This window comes from Lathyrus oleraceus, chromosome 7 (genome assembly GCF_024323335.1).
Source record: "Lathyrus oleraceus cultivar Zhongwan6 chromosome 7, CAAS_Psat_ZW6_1.0, whole genome shotgun sequence".
NCBI lineage: Eukaryota > Viridiplantae > Streptophyta > Magnoliopsida > Fabales > Fabaceae > Lathyrus > Lathyrus oleraceus.
Window position 1 is genome coordinate 230,950,279 of NC_066585.1, and position 20,482 is coordinate 230,970,760.

At 34.7% G+C, this 20,482-nt stretch overlaps 5 protein-coding genes across 5 annotated transcripts; 3 read left to right on the plus strand and 2 right to left on the minus strand.

The window, feature by feature from the left end:
* Positions 1-824: 824 nt before the first annotated feature.
* On the plus strand, positions 825-2,997 carry LOC127107400 (polygalacturonase). Its single transcript, XM_051044676.1, has 4 exons — positions 825-1,559; positions 1,787-2,076; positions 2,157-2,385; positions 2,473-2,997. Exons 1-4 carry the CDS (start codon positions 1,107-1,109, stop codon positions 2,689-2,691), a joined length of 1,191 nt encoding a protein of 396 aa, XP_050900633.1. The 5' UTR covers positions 825-1,106; the 3' UTR covers positions 2,692-2,997.
* An 8,556-nt stretch (positions 2,998-11,553) lies between these two features.
* On the plus strand, positions 11,554-12,234 carry LOC127103104 (secreted RxLR effector protein 161-like). The gene has a single exon (XM_051040391.1). It carries the CDS (start codon positions 11,554-11,556, stop codon positions 12,232-12,234), a length of 681 nt encoding a protein of 226 aa, XP_050896348.1.
* A 637-nt stretch (positions 12,235-12,871) lies between these two features.
* Positions 12,872-14,988, minus strand: LOC127107399 (probable fucosyltransferase 7). Its single transcript, XM_051044675.1, has 2 exons — positions 14,642-14,988; positions 12,872-14,474 (listed from the first exon to the last, which is right to left on the minus strand). Exons 1-2 carry the CDS (start codon positions 14,933-14,935, stop codon positions 13,035-13,037), a joined length of 1,734 nt encoding a protein of 577 aa, XP_050900632.1. The 5' UTR covers positions 14,936-14,988; the 3' UTR covers positions 12,872-13,034.
* Positions 14,989-15,792: 804 nt separating this feature from the next.
* On the plus strand, positions 15,793-18,608 carry LOC127107401 (PKS-NRPS hybrid synthetase cheA). The gene is made up of 3 exons (XM_051044677.1): positions 15,793-16,985; positions 17,113-18,277; positions 18,367-18,608. Exons 1-3 carry the CDS (start codon positions 15,805-15,807, stop codon positions 18,505-18,507), a joined length of 2,487 nt encoding a protein of 828 aa, XP_050900634.1. The 5' UTR covers positions 15,793-15,804; the 3' UTR covers positions 18,508-18,608.
* Positions 18,609-19,166: 558 nt separating this feature from the next.
* On the minus strand, positions 19,167-20,244 carry LOC127103105 (protein MAIN-LIKE 1-like). Its single transcript, XM_051040392.1, has 3 exons — positions 20,044-20,244; positions 19,284-19,958; positions 19,167-19,187 (listed from the first exon to the last, which is right to left on the minus strand). The coding sequence occupies exons 2-3, from the start codon at positions 19,872-19,874 to the stop codon at positions 19,167-19,169; spliced, it is 612 nt and encodes a 203-aa protein (XP_050896349.1). The 5' UTR covers positions 19,875-19,958; positions 20,044-20,244.
* Positions 20,245-20,482: the final 238 nt, after the last annotated feature.

A 20,482-nucleotide genomic window follows, 5' to 3' on the forward strand; every position in this document is an offset into this window, starting at 1 on the left:
ATTAATAAAATTTTATCTAAGATCAACAATGTCTCGATAAATATTAAATGGATTGATTTTATTATCGATTAAAAAAATATTAATAGAGTATAATTTAAATAAATATTATAATAATTTAATTTAAATTTTTTATTAGAATATAAAAGATCTCAATTTAAAGTCCGCTTATGAAAGGTACAAAGTGCAATATTTATAGGCAAAAATCTTTTTATTAATCAAAATATTCTGTTATGGGATTTAGTCTTACTCATCTATTTTGTATGTAGTATGAAATTATCATTGTTTGGAGTACATGCCGTCCCACATTTGTTTTTTTCACCTCTTTCATCACACTTTCTATTTCGTCTATCCAAGTTTACATCATTCTCATAAAATGTGTGTTCGTATAGAAAGCAGTTTGATTAGTGATGCTATAAATATGAAACACAAGTAAAATGTCAAGTTCCAATTCATAATTTTCTCATCAGTAATAAATTAAAATATTGAATAAATGCATATAATTTTTTCATCAATAATTTCCTCAAGTGTTTTGACAAAAAAAAAAAAGATATGGATATAGCCCATGTGCCAATCGGTTTGTATTGTATATCCTTTGACATCTCCATTTTATATATTCCTCTTCCTTTTATGCATGAACGAATCTGTTAAAAAAATTCTTTCAATTCAATCCATGCATTGCATATACACCTAAATAAAAGAGAGAACACTTACGGTATTCAAACAGTTGTAAAAATACCAAATTAATTAATGGATAATTAACACACAAATGAAGGCCACACGCAAAGGCCATTTCCGAAAAAACAGTCTCCAAATTATCGGCGCGACTTTTCCTTTGCTTTCAAACATTTTTCGCTCTAAACTTCAATCAATTTTTCACTTTCTATAACTTGTACATTTGATAAAAACACATGAAAAAACTAACATAAACTATTCAGTTTGTAGTAATTAAGCCAATATTCGAAATCCTTATAGCTATAAATAGCCTCATAAACCGTTACAGCCCACTACCTCCACCACTTCTACCACTCCATCTTCCAACTTGTTCTCTAATCATTCATTCACATCTCATCTCTCTCTTCCAGTTTCTTCAACATTTTTTCAACAAAATGTCAAACAATAACTATCCTCTTCCCTTTCTCTTCCTCCTAATCACACTATCTTGTTCCTTCCATTTCTCAACTGCAAAATCATCCACATACAATGTAATCAAATTCGGAGCCAAACCTGACGGAATAACCGATTCCACTAAAGCATTCCTGAATGCTTGGACTAAGGCATGTTCATCGCCGTATCCCGCAGCAATTTACGTTCCGCAAGGGAAATTCTTACTCGGAACCGTAACATTTAGTGGAAATTGTGCTAACAAAGCTATTTCCATAACGATTGATGGTACTTTGATTGCTTCGTCTAATTACCGTGTCGCCGGTAAAGGCGGTACGTGGTTGAGATTTCAGCATGTTGACGGAGTTTCGATTCGCGGCGGTGTGCTTGATGGCCAGGGGACTGCCTTGTGGAAATGTAAAAATTCAAACAAAAAGAATTGCCCAACCGGAGCCACGGTAATGTCTATCAATGCATTGCCATTGCACATGATTATTATTTTTCACCTAATATTCATAATTAATTTAAGAGAATTGCTATATATATAATAATAGAATTTAAAAAACTACTTTCTTAGTGGGGAGTATGGGATCATGGAACTGCTTAATATCCTAATTATTTGAAGATTTTATTTGATAAGGTGATGAGATGAGAGTGATTCATTTTATTTTGTGATGGTTTTCAGACACTGGAATTTATTGGCTCAAAAAACATTATGATCACTGGATTGACATCTATAAATAGTCAAATGTTTCACGTAGTGTTTAATGGATGTCAATATGTAAAAACACAAGATGTAAACATCGTGGCCGCCGGAAACAGCCCGAACACCGACGGCATCCATGTCCAAATGTCCTCCCATGTCACCATCATTCACTCCAAAATTCGCACCGGTGATGATTGTATCTCAATCGGACCTGGAACCAATAGCTTGTGGATTGAAAACATTGAATGTGGACCAGGACATGGAATAAGGTAACAAATCTCTTTGATCTTAGTAATTTTTATTGTGATACTGATGACTAAAGTCATGATTTGTTTGATAATAATGGCAGCATTGGAAGCTTAGGATGGGAATTAAATGAAGCAGGTGTACAAAATGTGACAGTTAAAAGAGTTACATTCACAGGAACTCAAAATGGTGTTAGAATAAAATCATGGGGTAGAGCTAGCAATGGATTTGTTAGGAACATTTTTTTCCAAGATGCAACTATGGTTAATGTCCAAAACCCTATTGTCATTGACCAGAATTACTGTCCAAACAACAAAAACTGCCCCGGGCAGGTTGGTTTTCTATATAACATCTTATTATAATTTTTACATGAAAATAAGCTGATTTTTTTGTTGTTGTTGAAATTATTATATTATCAGGCTTCTGGAATTAAAATCAGTGATGTAACATACGAAGACATTCATGGAACATCAGCAACAGAAGTAGCAGTGAAATTTGATTGTAGTTCAAAGTATCCATGCAATGGGATAAAATTGAAGGATGTTAAACTTACTTACAAAAACCAAATAGCTGAAGCATCTTGTAACCATGCTGCTGGAGCTGCATTGGGTTTAGTTCAACCACACAGTTGCTTATAAAATAAATTTGCTATAATCACAAAAAACATATTATTAAGGAAAGATTCTTGATATATATAGATAATGAATTCGTACTAATAGCACTATGTTGTAATTTGAGAAGTTGCTACTTTTTGGTTCATTGCTTGATCTGAGGTGTTTGTGGCCATTGGGCCACATTGGAAGCTGGTGTTGCAATTGTTATGGACAATATTGAAAGTCCAATTTTCTATTACTTGATTGTATTTCTAGTATTCAAAATTTATACGCATATATTTGTAACAAGGAAAATGAAGGGTATATGAATTATATTGGAATTTTTATAGATATTCTTTTTGTTTGCTCTGATCTAATGATTTAGTACTTTGTATAAACTTTCATACTATTTGGATCATATGTGTTGGTTTCTTCGTTTTTCCATTAGACTATTGTTTCCACTTCCCTTAGAGCCTAAGCTCTTCAAAATTTAGGATTGATAGATTCAGTTACTTGATGAATGGTAAAATTAAAACACTAGAATATCACAAAAACAATCTTTCACAAACGGCAACAATTACTTCCAGAGGGAATACAAAGGTCTTGTTTGATAAAATTAAACTATTAACAAACCAATAATTGAAAAATTATATTAGGAATTTCACATTAGTCTTTTGGGTTGGACTTTTCTCATGGATTAAATTCCATCACTTGATACTTTCATTAGGAGTGATAAAAAAGCTACCATCAACGCAGTGTCAAAAGAGTAACAATTAGATGAAAATACTTAATGTAATATTAAAGCGGCAATTCTCATTGCACTCAGAAAATATTCTTCGCATTGTCCGGGGAATGAAATCTGAATCAATCCAATGTAACAATAATTTTCTTCATCAGACATGCATTCAATGCAAGTAAATATTTCTCTGGATTACAATCTTCGAAGACACTCTTCACTAATTGAAATACGGACTAATTCGAGAGAAAAAATGAATTATGCATTATCTTGTGTGTAAACTCTGCATATGTGGTACTATGTGGTACTTTTCATGATCATAAACATCTTTTCTTAAACTCTTAAAAAAATTGCATTCTTATTCAAGCTTTTCATTTGCAAACATAATTCTATTGTATTTCGATGTCAAAAGGCACAAAATTGACTGAAATTTTAAGTAATGTACATCTCTATAAATGATGATCATTATAATAATCAATTTTAATGATCTATCAATGGAGATCTAGCCCACTACGTAAGTCATCTAGCATCAGATGCTCTTGGTACTCCACAAATATCCCATCAATTTTTCCGTGGAGGACAATGGCATGATACCCGAATTGTCGTTATGCTCTCTCAGGAATATGTGAGTACATATGTTAAGACCCACAGTCCGACCAACCAAAGTATCAATATATCACCTCCAAAAATTGTGCCTAACATTATTTGTCGTACGATGTGCCAAATATCATCCGCAAGAATGTAGTCAAGCACTAGTTTGTACGACTCAGTCCCTAAATTCCCTCAGAGTGGTTTTATCTAGCACACATGTGGCAAATTTTCAATATAGTCAGAAATATACTCCCACCCAACGATAATTGAAAAATACTAGAGAATCCATGTTTGAAAATGGTTTAGATGAAATATCAACAAAGATGTAGTACAAGTATTATGAAAATAACTATTGACATGTAAATAGATTACATGAAATAGACAGTTGCTTTCAGTCATTTGTCTCGTCTTCTATTGACTACCTTTATTTAAGAGTACAGGTAGACCAAATAAGACAACCCCCAATTATAATCATGAATCATCTTCAAGTCCATGAATGTAGTTAAGGTAGACAACATTGTCATATGTCGCACTTTTGTCCATGAAAATGAGTGTGTCAACCAAATATAGGAAGTACGTCTTCAATGCACATTGTTTATGATATGCGACATGTGCATTGTCACCAACATTATTTTTAACGGCAGTCAAATGGTCAATATAATTGTCCTTTGAAAATGAAAAATCTAGTATGACATCCTCTCGTATCTAGAGTCTCATTTTGGGCCTTAGTTGGATTAGCTCCTAATACTATCACCATTAGGTCGAACGTCTCAGATTTATGAATTAAAGAGTGGTCTAAGTTTTGGTGTAAGCCCTAAAGGCCAATAGTTTTATTAGAACATGATATTTGTATTGAATTATCTAGTAGTAATAATAATAAGACGTTTCTTTATTATGTTTGGTTATTCAAAATAATAAAGTTGTAATTCCTATTGGATTGACCCATTGGATTGACTGCATTTTGCAAAATAACAACAACGGAGAAGTGCTCAAGATTATCTAGCTTGCTTAAGTTGTATGAAGGTGGAAAAGGGACACATGTTAGACACAATGTTACATCATGAGGTACGACATCTGGGCCTTACGCAACAAGTTAATACTGATGCATTTTGGAAGAGTGTCTTGTCAAAGAATGGATAAGATTTTATCGTTATTGGTTTAGCAATATGATTAAGTGATTTGTGCAGCAGTTGGACGAAGATTGATTTAGATTTAAATGAAGATTTAAATTTGAATTTAAATTGAAACAAATCATATCTTGTCAGAAAGATTTATGGAACAAATTATATCCAATAGATTTTGCATTAATTCTGGACGAAATTAAAATTGTGATCCAAGGAGAAAAGCCTAGAGTTATTATGCTATATAAGAAGCTCAAACATTTAGAAGACAATCATTCACATTGAATATTTTAGAGTGATAGGATTTACAAGAGTCCTTGTTATTTTTATGTACACCACACTATATTTCAGTAGCTTAGTATAGTTGTAGGTTTGTCTAGTTGAGTTGTAATTTCAATATCTTTATGTACACCTCTATATTTAAGTAACTTGGCATATAAGATTTTGTCTAGAGTTGGGTAGTAGTATTTAACATTGATTATTAAGTTGTAATCTCTAATAACGGGTTATGTGATTGAGAAGAAAGTGAGTAGCTTCTCATATTTAGGGGAAACCCTAAATCGAAAGTCATTGGGTAGTATTAGGAAGAGATATTGAACAACATAAAGTTTATTGTTACATGTAAGACTAATTATTCTAAACTGCTAATATTTAATTTCCTCTCTTGGGTTGTGGACTCAACCCCCCAGACGTAGGTGTTGTTTGCATCGAACTGGGTAAACAATTATTGTATTCTCTATTACTTTTCTCTCCATCATCTTGTTCAATTGAATTTGTGTTATGTGTGGTGATTCTGGTTTATCTTGTCAAACATGTTGTCTAGAACATCATGTTTGACATCTCTCCCTTGAGAAACAAAATTACAATTGGAATTAGAGAAGACACCCTAACCTGTTGGGTGAGCTATATGGAAGATAAATTATGTTCAAATGAAGAAAATTAAAGATATAGGATTAGTCAACAAACCACCTGTTTTGGATGGCACCAATTATGATTATTGGAAGGATATGATGGTTGTCTTTCTCAAATACATGGGCAACAAAGCATGGAAATCTTAGGTATGCCACTGATTGTACTAGACCCGACATTGCATATGTCGTAGGATTGTTGTGCAGGTTTACGAATAGACCGAGTAACGAGCACTGGAAAGGTATTGAACGAGTCATGAGGTACCTTAAAGGGCCATGGATCTCGACCTACAGAATCAGAAATTTCCTGTTGTACTAGAAGCGTACAATGATACATATTGGAACACCTTATCAGATGATTCCAAAGCCAATATTGACTATATATTTAGTATAGTCGGGGGAGCTGTATCTTAGAAATCAAAGAAATAGACTATCCTGGCTTAGTCCACAATTGAGTCTGAGATGATAGCACTATCCATAACTAGTGAATAATCACGTTGGTTAAGATGTCAAATAAGAAGAAGGCACATTACCATCAGAGATTGTATGTCTAAAGGCGCTGTAAGAGTGGATCATGTATGCACTGATGAAAACTAGCAGATCCTTTGATGAAAGGATTAGCTAGAGAGAAAGTCTCTAACATATCCAAGAAATATATGGCTAATTCCTATAGAGAAATGAGTTGCTCATGATGGTAACCTGACCTAGATGACTGGAGATCCTAAGAAATAGGTTCAATGGGTAATAACAAGTTGTGAGTAATATCAGATGATCATGCAAGTGAAGCATGAGTCCTGAAGTAATAAGAGGGTGAGATAGTATAAGCTCTTAATGAGATCTATACTATGTATGAGAAAGTACCTATGCTACATGAGTACTCTTGATATACTCGCCTTTGTAATTGTGGAACTTGAGTGGGTTCCTATGGAATTGCGAGGAAGAATTCCTAGAGGCTTCACTAAACCAGAATACACATGCATGGCCATTAAAGCATGAGCTATTAGAATACACCTTAAGAAAAGGTTATGTGCGGGTCTGATGTCTGAGATAGAGTTAAGAAAATAGTGTCAATATTGTTGAATCAAAATTCTACTTTCTACACAAATATTCAAGTTGTAGACACCTTTGTTTATGCACATTCTTAGAAACGTTTGACGTTACTTCAGAAATACTTTTTAAAATTCAAGTTGGAGATTGCTGGAACATTATGTCAATATTCAAATATAGGGAGATGAAAGCTCCTTAAGTCCCACATTGTGTGTTAGTTGAAAAACACCTTAGTTCCACATCGCTTAGGTGATATATCATAACTATCTCACTTCATTATATAAGAAAAATCCTTGTTTCATTTCAAAACACACCAAAAACTCATTTTATTGAGTTTTTCCTTTCTCACCCTCATAACTCTACATCTTTCGAATTGTCAAAGCGCTAACTTCTCCCCCTTTCTTTCTACTCGTTGAATTTTTCGAGTATTTTATTGAATTCTCTATAGATAATTATGTTAATTTCTCCCCGTTTAAGTTGAAAAATTACAAGTATTAATTTTTGGATTCTCTTTGGAGAATTATTTGAATTTCTCTTGTTTGAGAAATTATTTTGAGTGGTCAAGTGACCATTATTGAATTTTCTTTGGAGAATTATTGAAATTTCTCTTTGTTTGAGAAATTATTACGACTGATCGTTATACCAGATACTATGAGTGATATTTATACCATATTCGAATGGTCTTTGTACCATAAGAGGGTGTATTTCTAGAATGATTATCTATATAATATAGAACTGACCTGTTTTATCCTAGAGGCGGCGCGACAGTTTGACTGCTTTGTATAATTTTAGACAATGTCCTAAAACGTCTTACAAAGAGCAACATAATACGCGACCCAACCCGATAATTTTTCCTGTGATTGTGGTAAAATTAATGTGTTGTAACCACCACTATCTTTAGTATGCATTATGAGAGAATTGTAACCATCACATTATAATAATTATCTTTATTTAGATTTATGGTAGAGTTGTATCATTAAGATTGAGAGAACCAAAAAGTCCTCATCTTGATTACCAACTTATTGTTTCGTATGTCAGTTTCCTTCAAGCCTATATAAAAGTGAGTGTGTGGTGAACTCAATAATATAAGAGTATTAAAAAAATATATATTTTCTTACTCTAAATTCTGCAACAATATAATTTATCACATACCACCTCTAGAATACCACCAACAATATAATTTATAGCAATGTTAAAGTTCCTTTGTTTGAAGGAGAAAATTATGATTTTTGGGCTGTTAAAATGGAGACTCTATTCACCTCTTTGGATGTCTTGGAGTTCGTCCAAAACGGGTATGAAGAACTAGCACCAAGAAAGGCTGAAGAATCAGATGAAAAGGCTGAAAAATCGAGCCAATGATTTGAAGAATTAAAGAAGAAGAAGAAGATCACAGATGTTGGAGTTCTCAGGATGATTCAAAGAGCAGTCTCTCTATCCATTTTACCAAGGATTATGAGAGCAAAAACATCAAAGGAAGCATGGAATATTCTACAACAAGAGTTTGAAGGAGACTTAAAGGTGAGAACTGTGAAACTTCAATATCTTAAGAGAGACTATGAAAATGAAAGAATGAAAGAGAATGAGAGTTTGAATGAATACTTTAATAGACTCTTTGAATTGGTGAATTAAATGAAGTCACATGGAGATACAATAGATGATTGCAGAATTGTTGATAAATTCTGATTAGTTTGACAGAAAAATTTGATCCTATGGTGGCTGTTATAAAAGAAACTAAGGACCTATCAACTATGTTTGTTCAAGGATTGATGGGGTCTTTAAGGTCCTACGAGCAAAGGTTGTTACGACACTCTGAAAAATCAATTGAGAGTTCCTTTCAATCTAAACTCAATATCCAGCCCAACAATGGTGAAAATAAGCCCCCAATACAAAATAGAGGCGAGTCTTCTAGAGGTGGCAGATTTGGAAGAGGCATGGGCAGAGGAATAAACTCACGAGGAAGAGGCGCGAATGACGGAAGATGGCATGAAGGAGCATCAAATAAATGGTGTAAAATTTGTAAGAGTAACACTCATAACAAGAAGGATTGCTGGAACAAGGGCAAACCACAATGTCACAATTGCAAGAGATTCAGGCACATTCAAAAGGATTGTCATTTTGCCAATCCACAACATGCTTCATTTGCAGAAGGAGAAAATGATGAAGGTAATTTGTTATTTGCTTGTCAAAAAGCATTTTAAGAAGATAAAAATGTGTGGTATTTGGATAGCGGTTGTAGCAATCATATGACCGGAAAGAAAGAAGCTTTTATAAACATTGATTCTTCATTTGGCTCAAAAGTTAAATTGGGAAATGGAGAACATGTTGAAGTAAAAGGAAAAAGGCAACATTGGAGTTACAATAAAGCAAGGAAGCAAGGTCTTTCATGACACTCTCTATGTGCCAGAGTTGGATGAGAACTTACTGAGCATTGGACAACTTTTGGAGCATGGCTATTCTCTAAATTTTGAGAATCATGAGTGCAGAATTTTTGATTCAAAGAGAAGAAATGTTGTTGTTGTAAAAATGACCAGCAATAGAAGCTTTCCACTTTCTCTTAATTATGAAAAAAAAATCAGCATGATTATGGCACAAGAGACTTGGGCACTTGAACTACAATAGTCTCAAGTTGCTTTATCAAAAGAAGATGGTTTATGGGCTGCCAATAATTGAAGAAAAATCTGGTGTGTGAAGGATGTATGCTTGGCAAACACCACCGCCAACCATTTCCAAAGGAAGGAGTATGGAGAGCCAAACAAGTGTTGGAACTTGTACACACAAATGTGTGTGGTCCTATGAATACTTTGTCTCATGGAAAAAACAGGTATTTTATCTTGTTTATTGATGATTTTACCCGCATGACATGCGTATATTTTATGAGACAAAAATCTGATATTTTTGTAATTTTAAAGAAGTTTAAAGCTTTTGTTGAGAAACAAAGTGGTAGGTTTATAAAAATGTTGAGAAGTGACAGGGGGAAGGAGTACACCTCGAATGAATTTCACAAATTTTGTGAAGATGAAGGTGTTGAAAGACAACTCATTATTGGCTATACACCTCAGCAAAATGGTGTATCTGAAAGAAAGAACCAAATCGTGATGGAGATGACGAAGTCTATGCTATTTGAGAAAGGTTTTCCTAAAACCTTTTGGCCCGAGGCTGTTAATAATGCTGTGTATTTGCTGAGTAGATGTCCAAAAAAGGTTGTATGGAATAAGACTCCATTTAAAGCTTGGAGTGGAAGAACACCTTCAATTAACCATCTTAAAGATTTTGGATGTGTTTGCTATGCTTAAATTCCTAAACAAAAGAGGACAAAGCTGGAAGAAACAAGTGAAAGATGTGTCTTTATTGGCTATAGTTCCATGTCAAATGAAACAAGGTGATCATTGGCCATGATGTTGTATTTGATGAGAAGGCTTCTTAGAATTTGGAAGAATACAAAATGAAGGAGAAAACAGTCCCTGCAACTTTATTACAACAAAATCCAACAGCTGAAAAATGAGCAACCAATCCCATGTACACCAAGTTCTTCATCCTCTCCAAGTTCACCAATTTCAAGTTCATCATCTCCCAGCTCAACTCCAATAAAATTGAAGGACTTTAGTGATATTTATTCAAGGTGAAACTATTGTGTTGTGGAACCATAAAATTTTGATGAAGCAATCAAAGAATATGTTTGGAGGAATGTGATGCAAGAAGAAATAAATGCAATTGAGAAGAGCAAAACATGACAGCTAGTTGAAAAGTCAAATGACAAAGAAGTTATTAGAGTAAAGTGGGTGTACAAATTGAAACATAATCTAGATGGTTCAATCCAAAGATACAAGGCTAGATTAGTAGTCAAAGGATATGCACAACAACCTGGAATTGACTATAGTGAGACTTTTGCTCCGGTTGCACATTTAGACACCGTGAGAACAATCATTGCGTTAGCAGCTCAAAAAGGTTGGAATTTATACTAACTTGATGTGAAGTCAACTTTCTTGAATGGAGAATTAAAAGAAGAGGTGTATGTGCAGCAACCTCAAGGCTTTGTGATTAAAGGCCAAGAGGAAAAAGTTTACAAGTTGAAGAAAGCTCTCTATGGGTTGAAACAAGCCCCTAGAGCATGGTATGGTGAAATTCACAACTACTTCATTCAGCAATAATTTCAAAGAAGTCAAAGTGAGCCTGCCTTGCATGTGAAGCATCAAGATAAAGATGATATCCTTCTTATTGCCCTTTATATTGATGATTTGGTGTATACGGGTAACAATAAGAAAATGATTGAAATTTTTAAAATAGAAATGATGAAAAAGTATGAGATGAGTGATCTTGACTTGTTGCATCATTTTCTTGGTATTGTGGTTTACCAAGATGAATATGGAGTTTTTATTTGTCAAAGGAGATATGCCGAAAATATTTTGAAAAAGTTTGGCATGTATGGCTGCAAACCTGTTGATATTCCTTTAGTGGTGAATGAAAAATTAAAGAAGGAAGATGATGAAGATTAGTATATGCAAGCATGTATAGAAGTTTGGTTGGAAGTTTGTTTTATCTTACAACTTCAAGGTCCAATTTAATGTTTGCTGCTAGTTTACTCTCAAGATTCATGAGTAAACCAAGTCATTTACATCTCGGGGTAGCAAAGAGAGTTCTAAGGTATGTCATGGGAACCATGAAACATGAAATTATATTTGAGAAGAAATCTAAACTTGCATCTAAAGGTTATTGTGATAGTGATTGGGTCGGAAGTGTTGATGATATGAAAAGCACTTCAGGTTATGTATTCAACCTTGGTTCAGGTGTGATCTCTTGGTGCTCAAAGAAGCAAGATACTGTGGCACAATCTTCAGCTGAAGCTGAGTATTTAGCAGCTGGTTTGACTACACAACAATCACTTTGGTTGAGAAGAATATTAGAAGATATTGGAGAGAAACAAGAGGGAAGTCTACAGCTTCATTGTGACAACAAATCATCTATTGCCATGGCAAGGAATCATATTTTTCATAGTCGGACCGGACACATTAACATAACGCATCACTTCATTCGAAGTGTGATTGAAGAAGGAGACGTGCAGTTAGCTTTCTGCAGTTCACAAGAGCATCTTGCAAACATTTTTACTAAAGCACTACCTAGAGGAAAATTTCAGCAACTTAGAGAAGGAATGAGAGTTAAAGAGCAACACATTAATGGGGAGTGTTAAAATTAATGTGTTATAACCACCACTATCTTTAGTATGCATTATGGGAGAATTGTAACCATCACGTTATAATAATTGTCTTTATTTAGATTTATGGTAGAGTCATATCATTAAGATTGAGAGAACCAAAGAGTCCTCGTCTTGATTACCAATTTATTGTTTTCTATGTCAGTTTCCTTCAAGCCTATATAAAAGTAATTGTGGTGAATTCAATAATATAAAGTATTAAAAAAATATATATTTCTTACTCTAAATTCTGCAACAATATAATTTATCACATACCACCTTTAGAATATCATCAACAGATTGATTTTCAAAACCGTAAAACAACTTTCAAAACCGTAAAACAACGACAAAAAATTCAATAGAAAGAGTATAAGGGTATTCAACCAATTATAAAGAAAATAGTTAGGTGTTCCTTACAAAACAAGGTAGTAGATTTAGTAGATTAATCATCCAATCCTCAAACTTATAGTCTAGAGCTATGGCTTTTCTAAGCAAACCAATCCTCAAACTTAATTTCCATACGAGTATAAATGGATAATTACATTTTGCTATTATGTATATATTTGATTTTAAAATTTTTGACTTATGTTATTGTAATTTGTGCAAGTATACCAATATCTAAAACTCTGTATCATTATGATAACAAGATCTTGCACCATTACTTTTTGTGAAAAAACGTGGCAGTTTGAACTGCTATTATTTACATCACAAAATCATCAATTTTGCACTTCCAATTTGCATAATAAATCTAAAATAGAACTACAAACTCATGAAAAATCTCTAACTATTTAAAACCATTAGCTTACAAGCTTTACACCAAAACCAAAATCCTTACATTTCCTCATATAGAGAAAAGAAGAAGAAAACTCCATTATAGGCTTTCCACTACAATAATGCTTAGGAGGAGAATGATAACAAGGTTCCATTGAGAACTCTCTTTCACAAGCTGGATAATGAGTCTCATTGTTTACTAGCTTATATAAAAGCCATGGCCTCAAATTTCCCAAACCTTGAGCCACATATCCAAAAGTAGACAAAGAAGTAGTAACCAACACATCAGATAAACTTAACAAATACATATCAACCCAAGCCTTCATGTTATGCTCATTATCATTAAATTTCTGTTGATCTTCATGACTTGGTTGAAAAATTTCTATTACTTCTCCTGAAACCGTTGATTTATTCATATACATCGTCTTTAAATTCTCACCGTATTGTGGATTTAAAGACGCCACAAGAACGACCTTTGTAGTCGTTTTAGAAGATATTGAACTTTTCATATCAAGTACTTTCGGAAGAAGATTATTTTCTAGTGTGCAATTTAAAACTAGATTTGCAATTACTTGTTGTGGAGTTGTGACAGGATTATAAACTCGTATCTGAATGCCTATTTTCTCGTCTGCTTTAGCCAAGTGTTTTTGATAGATCTTTGTGATTAGTCTCCACGCGGAATTTGAAGGGTGGAAGAGGTAGCGTCCCAGATGGTGAAAAACCGTGTCTTTCTCGACGAACATTTTCTCAAGTTCCGTGTTGAAAAAAGGTGTCATGAAAAGAGAAGGTAAGAAATATTGATCTGACTGCAAAATCAACAAAGGAACCTTAACGAGAAGAGCTTGACTATCACCGCAGTGAAAAAATTTCTCATGAAAATTTTGTTGGTATTGTAGATTCAGAAATAGTGTCGATGGCAAATCGGATTTTGAATTATTGATAACGTTTTTCTTCTCTATCATGCTTTGATATGTTTCAACATGTTTTTCATTCCAAAATGGAGAGGTTTTTGGTAACAACCAAGTTGAATTCAGAAACGGCTCGCAAAATAGACGTTGTTTGTCTTTCCCGAAACTTACCAGCATCGCGCGGTTCGTGAGGAGAGCATAGAGAAATGCTGCAACCATGCTAACCATTTGGTTCCCTAAACCATTAACAGGTTTCCAAATAAGATATTTGCACATTTTAGCATCACCTTCAATGCTCTTTGAATGTAAAATCTTTGTCATGGTTCTGTGGTAAGGTTTACTATTAGGTCCACACCTTCTATGAATTTCTTCGTACTTTCGAAGTTTCGATATCAAATACGAAGAAGGTTTATGAGGCGAAGTTTTGCGGTACAAATGAGATTGATACCTACTCATGCATGATGGTTCATCAAATCTAGAATCTAGAAGTCCATCAAGAAATCTCTCAATGATTTTTGTGGAACTTGTCAATGAGCCATTTTCAATTTTTCCTTCCACCTTAAAGGAAATAGAGTAAGTTTTAGACCATAGCAAAAAATACAAAAATCAAAAGACGGGTTTGGGTTTGGGTTTGGGTTTGGGTTTGATTTCGAATTCTCAATTTCTTTAGAGTTTAGTGTATGAGTCTAATTACTTATATGTTTGAATAAAAAATTGTTACTTACCTTTGACGCGGTGTTGTTTTCGACATTGTTATAGGCTCCTTTGAAGTTGTGATGTGATGATGTGTTTTGAACTGGTCCTCCATTGGTTGTAACATTTGTAATGTTGTGAGCATTTTTATTCTGTCCAACAAGTTGTTGCATCTTGTCTTTTGTAAACACCTCAAAGAGAGAGAAGCTTGATTTTGAGTGCATGGTGAGAACAATAGAAAATGCTATGAAGATTACAACAAAGAGAAGTGTGAATTTCTTGGAAATCTGCAGCATCCTAACCTTGGTGACTTGAAGAATTTCCATGAAATGTTGGAAAAGATGTTAAGAGAAAAGAGTTTAGAAGTTAAGAAATAGATGAAACAAAAACCATGTGAACAAGAGTTTTTGTTCTGTTTCTAAATCTATAATGCTTTTTTATTTGGTAAACTTAGTCTACAATTCATTCTAATAATGAGAAAAGGACAATTTCATACTAGTACAAATATGTTAGTATTATTTATTTTTGACTATTTATTAACTTGTTCCCTACTTAACTAACTATAATTGATAAATATAATTCAGTAACTGATATTAATTTTAGATAAATTGTTAGACACTTTTGAATTTTTGTTGAATATAGATACTTCAAAATAAATTTTATTTTTTAATTAAATTAATATTAAAGACGACATGACATTATACAGTTGAAAATTTTACCTTGTACCCCTACGATTAATCCCATACCCCTACAAAAATTTAAAAATTCCCATTTTACCCTTAATTGGTTTTAACCAATTTACCATTTCATTTTTACCATTCAGTTGAAAATTCCAAAAATTACACTTTCACACCCCTCGCACCGGAACACTTGCAAAAAGACTTCCGGTATGTATTTTTCCAAACCGGAAGACTTTTGGGAAGACTTCCGGAACACAAAAAAAAACAAACCGGAACACTTAAGGAAAGAGTTCCGGTTCACATAAAAAAATTTCAAAAAAAATTTGCATACCGGAACTCTTTGGAGAAGAGTTCCGGTTTGCTTTTTTTGTGTACCGGAAGTCTTTCTTTAAGTCTTCCGGTACGTGTTTTTTTTTTTTTTTTTTAATTTTTTTTTTTTTTTAATTTTTTTTTTTTTTTTTTTTACAGAAATGGAAAATCTTCCCAAAATATGTGTAGATACTACTGATGCGTTTATGACGACGGAAAGATTTGGTACACGAGAAAAGGTTATCAGATGGATTAAAGAGGTTGGAATCGACAATAAAGTAACTGTTATTATCAGTCGTTCAGATACTAAAACGGGGAAGAGAGGGAGAAGTAACAAAATAATATTTGGCTGTGATAAAGGTGGGAAACACAAGATTAGTGATAGTGGTACCCAAAGTGCGTCCAAGAAATGTGGATGTCCATTTAAAATCAGGTCGACTCCGGCGAAAGATGGATCTGGTTGGAAGATTGATGTAAAATGTGGGTTACATAATCATGGTTTACCTGATAGATTAGAAGGTCATTCGTTTATTGGTAGGTTGACCACAGATGAGAAGCAACATGTCGCTGATTTGGCAAAGAGACATGTAGCACCTAGAAACATTTTGCTTTCCTTGCAAGACAAGTTTCCTGAGAATGTCACTCGTATTACGCAAGTATACAAGCATAAGAGTGTGATAGAAAAAGAGATAAGAGGTCCAAGGAGTGAGATACAACATCTGTTTAAGCTTATTGAGGATGCAGGATATGTGTATTGGAGTAGAAAAAAGGATGACTCGGAAGTGGTGAGAGAGATATTTTGGGCACATCCTGATTCAGTGAAGTTGTTGAATATATTTCCGATTGTGTTAGTTATGGATAGCACCTACAAGACAAACAAATATAGACAACCTTTGTTTGAAATTGTTGGCATGACATCGACTGAGTTGACTTTTGCTGTTGGATTTGCATATATGGAGTCTGAGCAAACAGAGAATTTTTGCTGGGTATTGGAGAAATTAAAAGAGTTGTTTGTGAAGAAAGACATGTGTCCACAAGTGATTTTGACAGATAGAGATCTTGCTTTGATGAAAGCAATTGAAGTTGTGTTTCCCAACTCGATTAATTTGCTATGTAGATTTCACATTAACAAAAACGTTGGTGCCAAATGCAAACAACATGTGGTGAATGACCTGCAAAAGACGATAGACACATTATGGATGGAAGTTGTCTGGGCTAGTGATGAGGTTGAGTATGGTCAGCGGTTGCATCAACTTGAGCAAGCATGTGTTGATTATAGTGGATTTATTAATTATGTGAAAGACACATGGTTGACTCCACATAGGCATAGATTTGTTGGAGCATGGATTAATCGAGTCCTACATTTGGGTAACACAACGACTAATCGGTACGTCTTATAATTTTATATTTGATTTTTTTTTTATGTTTTTTGATGTGTTATTTTCAATATCTGATATTTTTAATACTTGATATTTTCAATATCTAATGGTATTTTTTATATCTGATATTTTTAGGGTTGAATCTGCTCATTGGAAGTTAAAGCAGATGTTAGGAAACAGTATAGGTGACATGGTCAAATGTTGGGAAGCCATGAATAACAACTTGAGGTTACAACTGGGAAACATTAGAGCTTCATTTCAAAAGAGTTTTTACGAAGTTGAGAACGCGCACGTAAGTCCCTTTTATGGTTATTTGCGTGGTTCCGTATCTCGAGCTGCTTTGAGACGTATTGCTGAAGAGTTATTGAGAGTTGATTATGTTGGAACTAACAGGCAAATATGTGGTTGTACTCTTAGAACATCTTATGGGTTACCTTGTGCTTGTGAGTTAGGAAGATACAGAGTAGGTGGTATACCGATACCCATTGATGCTGTTCATGTTCATTGGAGGAAACTAACTATGGAAGTTGAGTTAGAGAAAGGTGAAGATGATGGATCAGAGGTGGATATGACAGCTGCAATGGATGAGTTGTGGAGACGATTTAGGTCATTAGATGTTGTTGGGAAAAGGGCATTAAGGAGTAGGGTATGTGAACTAGCATACCCAACAATGACAACATTGTGTCCACCACCTGAGAAAATAAAAACCAAAGGAGGAGTGAAGAAGAAAGGGAAAAAACCAGCAGATTATGATGTTTATAGGGACCCTTCGTATCATGAGTATGTTGATAAGGCATCTCAATCTTCACAAAGGCAATCTCAACCATCACAGACTTCGAAGAAGATCAAATTATCAAAGAAGCAACCACAATTCATTGTTCAATTTCCTAATCATATTAGGTCATACATTGAAGATGTAGTTAATGTTGAATCAGATGGTAATTGTGGATTTAGAGTCATTGCATCATTGCATGGATATGGTGAGGATGGTTGGTCAATGGTTCGCAGAGAGTTGGGGTTGGAATTAATAGACAAGGATAGGTCAACTTTGTATGACAAGTTATTTTCTAATCGGTTGTCAGCTGTGAGAGAATCTTTGATGATAGAATCGTTTGGTTCACAGCCACCTGAAAAATGGATGAGTCTACCAGATATGGGTTACTTGATAGCCAATCGTTATAATGTTGTACTTGTTTGTTTAGGCAATCCGTGCATCACTTTCTTTCCGATGACAAGTTCACATTCACCAAATGTCTCTATTTATTGCATTGGTTTTGTTAACCAGAATCATTGGGTTCAGGTATGTATTTTTATGTCTAAATATTTTAATTATTCCAGTTAATATTTTATGTTATATGACTTAATCTTTTAATTATTTTACTTTATCAGGTTAACATGAAAGAGGGGTTTCCATTGCCACCGGTCACATTAGATTGGAAGAAATTTCGTTCTCATATAGCAACTACTTGGATGCTAGGATTTGCAGGACGTATGCAACATTGGCAATTACTTACACCTGTATTAGCATGATTATGTAATCAAAACATAAATATGTAATCAAAACATGAAATCTATATTATTATGTCTATTATATTCAAAGCTTAATACATATAATCAATGTGAACGAGAAATATGCAAAGCTTCAAATAAATCAGAAAACTGTGGATCTTCCTCTTCAGCATTAACCTGTCTCAGATAGCGACGAATCAATGTAGATACACGAGCCCAATCAGGATCAGATGGCCCGGCGTCATATACAGGAACGGGTACCTCTCTAGGAGCGTCACGATGGGGAGGGACCAACCGTGGATGGGAAACACGATAATACCACTCCAGATAACCGTCTACTACCTCAGATGGAGTGGTGGCCACGGAAGATGAACCGATCACATCGACAACACTCTGATGGTAACTGATCCAATCAACATCAATATCCGTCGCCATCATACAATCCAGAGGTGGGGATGGAACATACTGTCTATACCCGAACTGACGTAAACATCTATCAGGCAAGTATGGAACAACTGTTTCACCCCACTTCAAACAGCCCCTGTAAAGACATATCTCATCAAATACACGTCATGCTCTATGATCCTCAAATGGTCGCCAGATGACGTCGGTAGGTGTCAGCTCGTCCAAAATAGGTCGTAAATCATCGACCTTCAGGACTCCCTGTCTATATGACCATCTCATCGCTCGTGAATCCAACACTGTTACAAAATAAAAACATAATAAATAAAACAAATTAAGTTACAATATTTTATAAAATGAATCCAACACTTAATTAACAAAATTAAATTATATACCTGTAGGAGAGTAGGATATCCACCTAGCTGTTTGCAACTGTACATGGACGCATCTCCAAGATATCGGTAGAGGGTAACTAGTGCAGCTGCTCCCCAACTATATCCTGAACATCCATCCAAGTCCCTAAACAGGAGGAGGTATCGTGCCTCTACAAGTGTAAAGGTCTTATCAGCAAATATGGTGGAACCCACCAACATCAATAGATATGCTCTAGTCGCATATGCCCAGCTGGAAGCAGCCCTATGATGTACGAATATATCATATAACCACTCCAACTTGTAATACGACCCCCTGCAGCTCCGAACATGTGACTGTGCCTGACTCTGTGACACTCCTAGGTAGTCCACAGCAAGTTCAACAGCTAGCTCTTCAGTCACATCCTGAGGACTCCAAAAGATACCCCTAATGGGCAAGTGAAGTAGACATGCGACATCATCTAAAGTAATGCTCATTTCACCAAACGGCATGTGAAATGAAGATGTCTCTAGATGCCATCTTTCCACAAATGCAGAGACAAGATTTGTGTCTATCTTGTTCAGACTCGTTCTCTGCAGTGAAGCTAAACCGGATCTAGATACCCAACTCTCCATCTGTGGTGGAAGAGCCAATGGAACCCTAGAATTCAACTTCAGTCCATGTCCGGCAACCTTCAACTCTTTCTTTGGTCCTCTTTCCTAAAAACAATTAAAACACATATTAGAAAACAAATTATAAAATATTCAACTATTATTCATTTTCAAATATAGTCCGTTTACTTACCTCACCGAACCATATATGTCGAGCAACATGATGCTCGTACTTCACCAAAAGCGATGTATCGTACGGCCCTCCTGGATATCCAGTCGGCTCAGCTGCAGCTGCAGATGAAGATGCACCCCGGTCTAACGTGCGGACTGGAATCCGGCCATCTGCACCTCTTCTTCGAACCACTGCAAAAATAATGTAAAAAAAAATAATTAAAAAAAAAAAAAAAAAAAAAAAAAATTACGTACCGGAACACTTCAAAGAAGAGTTCCGGTACACATCATCCAAACCGGAAGACTTGAAGAAAGTGTTCCGGTATATAAGTATACAAACTGGAAGACTTTCTAGAAGACTTCCGGTTCAGTGTCCAAAAAAAACAACAAACCGGAACACTTAAGAGAAGTGTTCCGGTATACAATTTTCAAACCGGAAGACTTACTCTTAAGTGTTCCGG

Excerpts from the sequence above, each read along its gene's own strand:
- LOC127103104 (XM_051040391.1), top strand. The coding sequence starts at position 11,554 with ATGTATAGAAGTTTGGTTGGAAGTTTGTTTTATCTTACAACTTCAAGG.
- LOC127107400 (XM_051044676.1), top strand. The coding sequence starts at position 1,107 with ATGTCAAACAATAACTATCCTCTTCCCTTTCTCTTCCTCCTAATCACA. Across the intron at positions 1,560-1,786 it reads ATTGCCCAACCGGAGCCACG|ACACTGGAATTTATTGGCTC; the intron begins GTAATGTCTATC and ends GATGGTTTTCAG. Across the intron at positions 2,386-2,472 it reads ACAAAAACTGCCCCGGGCAG|GCTTCTGGAATTAAAATCAG; the intron begins GTTGGTTTTCTA and ends TTATATTATCAG.
- LOC127107401 (XM_051044677.1), top strand. The coding sequence starts at position 15,805 with ATGACGACGGAAAGATTTGGTACACGAGAAAAGGTTATCAGATGGATT. Across the intron at positions 16,986-17,112 it reads GGTAACACAACGACTAATCG|GGTTGAATCTGCTCATTGGA; the intron begins GTACGTCTTATA and ends TGATATTTTTAG. Across the intron at positions 18,278-18,366 it reads ACCAGAATCATTGGGTTCAG|GTTAACATGAAAGAGGGGTT; the intron begins GTATGTATTTTT and ends TTACTTTATCAG.
- LOC127103105 (XM_051040392.1), bottom strand. The coding sequence starts at position 19,874 with ATGGAGAGTTGGGTATCTAGATCCGGTTTAGCTTCACTGCAGAGAACG. Across the intron at positions 19,188-19,283 it reads GATATCCTACTCTCCTACAG|TGTTGGATTCACGAGCGATG; the intron begins GTATATAATTTA and ends ATTTTGTAACAG.
- LOC127107399 (XM_051044675.1), bottom strand. The coding sequence starts at position 14,935 with ATGGAAATTCTTCAAGTCACCAAGGTTAGGATGCTGCAGATTTCCAAG. Across the intron at positions 14,475-14,641 it reads AAAACAACACCGCGTCAAAG|GTGGAAGGAAAAATTGAAAA; the intron begins GTAAGTAACAAT and ends ATTTCCTTTAAG.